The 7500-nt window shown below is 45.8% G+C and overlaps 1 protein-coding gene across 1 annotated transcript; it reads left to right on the top strand.

Moving 5' to 3' along the window:
* Window positions 1-1148: 1148 nt before the first annotated feature.
* On the top strand, window positions 1149-7196 carry znf280d (zinc finger protein 280D; the record flags this gene model as incomplete). The annotated part of the gene is made up of 8 exons (XM_084475911.1): window positions 1149-1249; window positions 3717-3847; window positions 4728-4921; window positions 5504-5600; window positions 6053-6280; window positions 6392-6466; window positions 6546-6652; window positions 6954-7196. Exons 2-8 carry the CDS (start codon window positions 3724-3726, stop codon window positions 7194-7196), a joined length of 1068 nt encoding a protein of 355 aa, XP_084332037.1. The 5' UTR covers window positions 1149-1249; window positions 3717-3723.
* Between the last annotated feature and the right edge of the window lie 304 nt (window positions 7197-7500).

Genomic DNA, 7500 nt, shown 5'->3' with positions numbered 1-7500 from the left:
AGGTTAAAGTGACCATCCTGCCATGTAACCACAGCGTTGCCACCCATTTAAAGACCCTTTTTCAAGTAAGTTAAGAGTTAAGTGTATACACGTCTCTTTAAAAATGTACACTTTTATCTTAACTTATATTATTTATTTTTATTTTATTTATTTTTATTCAACCTTTATTTAACCAGGAGAAGTCTCAATGAGATTAAAACATACAATCTGTCCTTTAATTAAATTATTATAAAACAGGTTAAGCGTCCTGTTAGGGCTTTATTGACATTTAATAATACGTATTGTTGGATTAGTAGAAAATCTGCTTAAAATTATGTCTAAATCTTATCGGCCTAATAAATGAGATTACCCATTTAATCTTCAACTATATCAGTGCACCTGACAGGAGACCCCTCTGTTTCATATAATGAAAGAATTGGTTACAGTAGATCACTGCATTACGGTACAGAGCATTATGCTGGATCCACTCACAGGCTGACATCTGTTCCAAAGTGACCCTTATGAGCTGGGCTGTTAAGCATGTTGACTTCAAAGCATCAGATTTTGGTCAGGTAGGCATAAGTGTAGAGTTATATTTCTATTCAAGTTATTAAAGATATTTGAAAATATATGCTATTGTAATGCAGGTTTACTGAAGGTGTTATAAAGACGCTTAAAGGTTAATGGAGGTATGATATAAAAGACTGCCACCTGTTGGATAAAATAAAGAAATCCTCTCACTTTGTATCTGTGTGTGTGTGTGTGTGTGTGTGTGTGTGTGTGTGTGTGTGTGTGTGTGTGTGTGTGTAACCATTGACTAAATAGAAACCATGTACACGTTTTCAAAAAAAAAGAAATGCAACATGCATGGTAGGCACTGTAACAAAAAAATTATATATATATAATAAATAAAACAAAATGGCTTGGATATTTTAAGCATATAAACCACCACGCACGATTTGCTAGTTGTGGTTTTTAAGCCTTAAAGCCATATTATTAATGAAGCCTGTGCATGCATGGGTATCTATCGATCGATCTACCGATCTATCTGGGAGATGCAAATGAGAACTCCGTTGTCATGACGTCAGATCCGGTTACCGGACCAGTCCGACCAATCAGAGGCCGGCTCCGTGCGGCTGCGTCCCTCCCTCCGGTCGAGCGAACACGGATCCAGTGAACTCGTCCTAATCGTTTCCTGCGAAGCCTGCGTCCTCCGTGAGCCCTGCCCGCCGGCCGCACGTCCTTCTACCGGAGCCGGGCTGTTGATAAGGTAACGAACGAGTTATTAACGCGTCATTAAGGCGCTCTTTGTCTCCTTAGTGAGGGCAGCGCGGAGGAAGTGAGCATTACCCAGCATGCACAGCTCCGGTCGGTTCACTTCGCTCCGTTCGGCCGCCGATCGGGATTTAAAGCGGCGTGAGACCCGCTCTTCTCCGAGGGGGACATGTTAGTAACACGTTAGTAACACGTTAGTAACACGTTAGTAACATGTTAGTAACATGTGGTGTGCGGTCGGGATCAGGTCCCAGAGCTGAACCCCGGCTGTCAGGAGCTGCAGGCTCCACCAGACGAGGAGACTAGGAGACCAGACTAGGAGACAGAGCTCACAGTGTGGAGCTCCAGGGGCTCGTTGTGCAGCTCTCAGCGCGCATGTGTGGATGAAACTGGAGGAATAGTCTTCATAATGATAACCTTGAATACCAGCCTCACAGTCTCCAGGTGTAGAGCAGGAGGCGCCTTCCTGAGGTAGGAGGAGACTCCTTCCTGAGGTAGGAGGAGACTCCTTCCAAAATGGCGTCTTAGTGGGGAAAGGTTCCAGTGATCACCTGTTCAACTACGTCCAGAGGTTCGGCCTGATATCGCACGTACAGCGTTAAAATACGACGATTAACTAATGACGTCAGGAGGAGAAGGGTTCGTATGCGGTCTGCGTTCCAATAGTTCTCTCCTGCTCGCTTCCTAATTCTCCAGCGCTATTGGCGTTCATCGGGGCAGCCATCTTGAATTCTAAACGAGACCAATTAAACCCGGATTTCTTCCGAACTAGCGATGGTGTGGTAAAAAATAACGTTTCAGTAAGTAACCCACACGTGAAATAATTACCGAAACCCGATAGGTAGCTGCTACAGCCACTCGGTCACCTTCGTAAAACTTCGGATTCGTGGTTGCAGACTGCTGATTGGTCCATTGAGCTGCCCGCCCCGCCCTCCGACACTCACTTCAAGACCAGTGCAGCCAATCAAAGCGTAAGTGCCACCAGATCGAGTCTCTAAATAAAGTGTATTCTAATCTATATTTCTAGCTTTCTATCTCGTGTACAATAAACATGTACAGTACAACGAAAGTGAGAATCGAGGCTACGAGAACTAATGCCGCACAAGGACAAATATTTCATATTAATCTATTGTGACAGATCGAAACTTATTAAAAAACCTTGGAGGGGCTTATGCTACAACTGTTTAACACTGGCAATCTGTTCATAATAGGTATCTGAACACGCTGTGCATGTTAATGTCTGGTTTTGAAGGAAACTGATTTGGCATGTATAACGACACGACAAAAAGTCAAGAAATGTAGATTGATCCATTCTGTCTCAATCTCAATCAGTTCAACTTTGAAATATATCGTAAATTAAAGTTTAGTAATAAAGCGGTCTGAATAATAGCGTAACGACTGAGACGATCGGCCGTCCACGTTAGGACTTGGTTCGCTCATCGTGCTTTATGAGCGGTTGAATATCCACTACATTTAAAGTTGACATTGGATTTCCTCAGATGTTGTGAATGGACTCCCTCTTTAAATGGAGAGACGTGTGCTGGCAACGTTCTCTGGCCTTGAAAAGAATCGGAGATCAGGTGTGACATGAAATATCGCCGTTGTTTCATGTTCCGTCAAACGCGTATTCGCCTGGGACATTCGGTTCATTTCTTCAAACCAAAATATCCTGGAGTCCAGGAATATTCCAAACATTGATTATTGATTAATCCTGCTAATTTCTATTAATTAACTTGAATTGTACTTTGGCTGTAGTTACTGCATCAGCCAAATCAAAGTGGGGCTGGTTTATCAGAGAATGCAGTTAAATCAACCAAAATGTGATTGCCACTTTTTGGTTTGTGTAAATGAAAGTAAAATGTTGGAAAGCCGAAAGAAAATCCTCAGTTACACCTTTTACCTTCGGAACATTTCCTTGAAAAAACATCAGACATGTGAGCGTGTGGCTGACAGCGACGGCTGGAATCAAGAAAAGCTGGATTTTAAACGTCTCTGGGAAGAGTTGCGTCATAGACGAGACATGGATCTCCACAGAACTGCCTTTACTATTCTCTCACACGTTTACACGCACAGCAGGGGTGTACAGAGTCCTGACCCGGTGGGTCCATGAACCCACGGGCAGACCCGGAATGGAACTACCAGTCTGCGCCATTGAAAAGATCTTGGATAATCAGTACATTCATTTGAAACGCGTTTCCCAGAGTGTATTCCTTTTTGTGTCGGCTGGTCAATGAAGATCCCCACCCCCCTGTTCCCTGAGTGGTCAATATGTTGACAAGTTAATTCAACCATAGGCCTGAGACCTGCAGGACGGGTGTGTACTGGTCTGTGTGGTGGATGTTCGCAAACGTGATTTTAAATGGGCTTCACCACAGTAGCAATCAAGCAGTTAACATGAGAGGATCTGTAAAGGTATGGAGCCGCTGATATAAATGAGTTATGAGATATGTTTTTCATTGCAGCTCGGACATGTCTGAACTGTTTATGGAATGTGAGGAAGAGGAGTTGGAGCCATGGCAGAGACAAGTCCCAGAGGTGACCCTGGTGGAGGATGATGATGACGACGATGAGCCCATCTTCATCGGAGAGCTTGGTATGTCTAACCTCTTATTAACCAGCTTTTATTCCAGAAACTTTGTATGCCAAACATAAATGCTTAGTCACGGCATTGAAGTGTGTGTGTGTGTGTGTGTGTGTGTGTGTGTTCCCTTCTATTGCCACTTTTCCACCGACAGTACCAGCTCGATTCAACTCGCCTTTTTTTGCATTTCCATTGGCAAAAAAAGTACCTGGTACCTAGTACTGGGTACTTTTTTTAGTACTACCTCCGTCGAGGTTCCAAGTGAGCGGAGTAGGTACTTTTGTGTGACGTAAACAGGCTGCTGGCAACTGATTGGCCAGAGGCTGTAAATGGGAATAATCACTCAAAGTTAAGTTGTGTCCGGCGTGGTTGGAGTCCACGAACCCGCTCCCGAGGGGGACACTGATCAGCGTTTCGCCATGTGTGCCGCTCCTTTCCCGGGGCTAGAGTTAGACTGTGCGTGTCCGGCGTGGTTGTGTGTGTCTGGCGTGGCTGGAGTCCACGGACCGGCTCCCGAGGATCAGCGTTTGATTCCTTTCCCAGGGCTCGAGTTTTGCCTCCATCAACGTTACCGTATGACAACAATAGACGCGCAGCATTGCACTTTTTATTCTATTTTATTTCCCATCATAACCTTTCCCGGGAATCAGGAAATAGTCTTGATCAGATTCAGATTTCCCGAGAAGTCTCTCGGGAGTCTCCCGTGATTAAAACCTAATGACGACCCGCCCATGTTGGAGAGGTTATTTTCTACGACCCGCCCACATTGAAGAGGTACTTTTTTTTAGATGGAAACGCGACGTGCCTGGAACCAAACCGAGTCGAGTTGAGTCGAGTCGAGAAAAAGCGGCATATGTTAACATAATGTAAGATTGTGTATCTGCTCTTTCAGTAAACAGCCCAAAGGTCGTCAAACCCAGCCCCTCGCCCGTACGGATCGTAATCCCCAGACAACAGCCCCCGGCCCCGGCCCCCCGGGGGGCCACGCCCATCATGCTGTCAGCCAGCGTCCCTGGCAACGGAGCGATGACATCACCACCCCCCTTACCAGCCGCCCCCCCTCACCCAGTCATAGTCAATAGCCAGGTAGGTTATTCATTATGAACGATACTTATGGTGTAATTAAGGGCTCACTCACACTTGGCTATCTGTACCGGGTACGTTTGCCCCCTTGTCTAGATCGCTAGGCTAGTGTGAGCACGCCATCCGTACTCCAGTACAGTTCAACTCTGTGGCCTCAGTACACTACGGAGAGGTGTGCTCAGGCCACGGTACAGATGCTAATGAGCCGACACGCGCACATGCACGGATATGCAACCTACATGGACAAGAGCCAACCGTACTCAGGCCCAGTTGAGATCGCCTAGTGTAAGCACAGGCCAGCGGCACAGTGGGGGGGGGGGGGGGGGGGGGGGGGGGCAATCGTACTGGAGTACTGTACAGGGACACTTTGCCTAGTGTGAGTGTGAACTAAATGAACGTTAAAGGGGTTTCTATACGGAGACTGTAAGCTAATCAAACGCCCCGCCTCCCCGCCCCGGCCAGACTGAGCCTCTTCCAAAACACAGACGTGAACTTGTGTCTGGTCTCAGGAGGCGAGCGTGTGCGTGTGAAGGTGTGGAGTGATGCTGTGTGACAGACTTCAGTTTGTGCGTTATTTCTTATCAGGGTTTCATTGTTCAACCGCATCAGCTGAGGCCCGCCAACCTCCTGGCCACGCTCGGGAAACAGTACCCGCCCGGAACCACCTTCAGCATCATTCCAGGTATTCCCCTCTGAGGCCAATCTGGTTCTTACATTTACATTACATTTACATTTAGGGTATTAAGCAGATGCTTTTATCCAGAGTGACTTACAATAAGTACATTGGTCAGAAGAAAGAGAAACAACACTATATCTCTGTGGGTACAGTAAGGATGTTCATAGAACCAAGTGTCAAGCACTAACCATCACTAGGTTAACCCATTCCCCGTATACACTAACCAGCACTAGGTTAACCCATTCCCTGTATACACTTAGCATCACTAGGTTAACCCATTCCCATACACAACAGAGTGCCAAGTGCCAAGTGCCGACATACAACATACAACAAGTGTGTGGGGGGGTAAGGGGGGAGGCTATGCAGAGTCTACTTCTTCCATGTAGTTTGGTTGTGATGTAAAGTGCATTGCGTTCTATAAATGCTTGTATACATATTTCTATAACCTTTCCTTGCAGCTGGTCAGCAGCACCTCCTCCCTCTGCTGCCCCAGGCCAGGATCATGCCTGGGGTCGTCCACAGACCACAGGTGAAGCTCAACAACAACGTGGTCACGCTGTCCAACGTCCAGAACCCGGCCGTCTACTCCTCCTCCGCTCCTCAACCGTCAGAGAACCAGCTGCCCAACCCTCCGCCCATCAAGATCTTCTCCATGCCTGTGAAGAGTCCGACCGAGACCAAAGGAGGTACGGGCGGAACTGGACGGAGAGAATCCTCTTTCTGGTGCTTTCTCTGTTACACTTGGCTTTCTCTGTTACTTTTGGCAATCTCTCTGTTTTTTATGTATTTATTTGTAGATCAAAGCTTGCTGAAACGGCGATTAATGCCACAGCAAAACGAGGTCAAGGCAAAGAAAGTCAAACTAGAGCCAGGTGAGTTTCCTCCAGAATCCCTTTGAGAAGTTGCACAGCTGATCTGCAGTATTTAATAAATCTGTTCTTTGGATTTCAGTACAAAATAACAAAGTGGTCGATGCACCAAAAGTGATCTTCAAGAAGAAGTGTTACAAATGCAAAGCAATCTTCCATAGTCAGGACTCTCTAAAGTCTCACCTAAAGGTAAGTGTCTTGTGCAGTAATGTCACATGCCAAACTCATCGCCAACCTTGCATGTCAATTTCCATTGTTCAAATTTAAAATTTAAATTGAATGTTTAAACGTAAACGGCCTAATAACTAGTGCTGAATATTCAGAATAGATAACGGCTGTAAAGGCATTCTGTAGTAGAACGCACACCTTCTAATGTTGAAGCTAATCCTACATAATGAGTACATAATGAGTACATGCAAGTGTTCTGCAGCTGCATGGCTATGTAGGATGTACAGTAGTTACAGATATTCAATATTTGTGTTTACTGTAGAACTGCTCTGGCAAACCTGTGGAAAGTGTTTCCCCATCCCCACCTCCAAGCAAAGTTGTTCCAATCCAAGTCATTAACCCCAAACACATCCTGCTGGTGGGAGAGTTCTACTACGGCCGCGTGGAGGGGGACTGGCAGACGCAGAGGCAGGAGCACAAAACCAACACCACCTTCAAGTGCCAGAGCTGCCTGAAGGTGCTGAAGAACAACATCCGGTATGAGGGCCTGGTCAGCACTTTGTGAAATTCTTATTTATTTAAGTTTTGTCTGCGTGCTGGCTGCGTGTTTGTAGATCAGTTCTTTCCTCAGTGACGCATTCAAAAGCAACACTTTTCCCCTGTTTGTCCATCTTGCAACCACAAAGAGGACCTCACTTCTGCGTTGGCGTAATCTTTATTTTTTTATTGTATGTTAAACAAAGGTACACCAGGAAGTATCAGTGAAAATAGAATGGATTTGTTGACCAAAAAGAGTGGACTGCTCTGTGAATCTGGTTCTCTGGGACACAAAATCTGCAAGATGGATAAGCATAATGCTTTCATAGTGT

This window comes from Micromesistius poutassou (assembly GCF_964030765.1).
Source record: "Micromesistius poutassou genome assembly, chromosome: 12".
NCBI classification, from domain to species: domain Eukaryota; kingdom Metazoa; phylum Chordata; class Actinopteri; order Gadiformes; family Gadidae; genus Micromesistius; species Micromesistius poutassou.
Note: the sequence above shows the minus strand (reverse complement) of the source record. Positions and strands in the feature narration are given on the sequence as shown.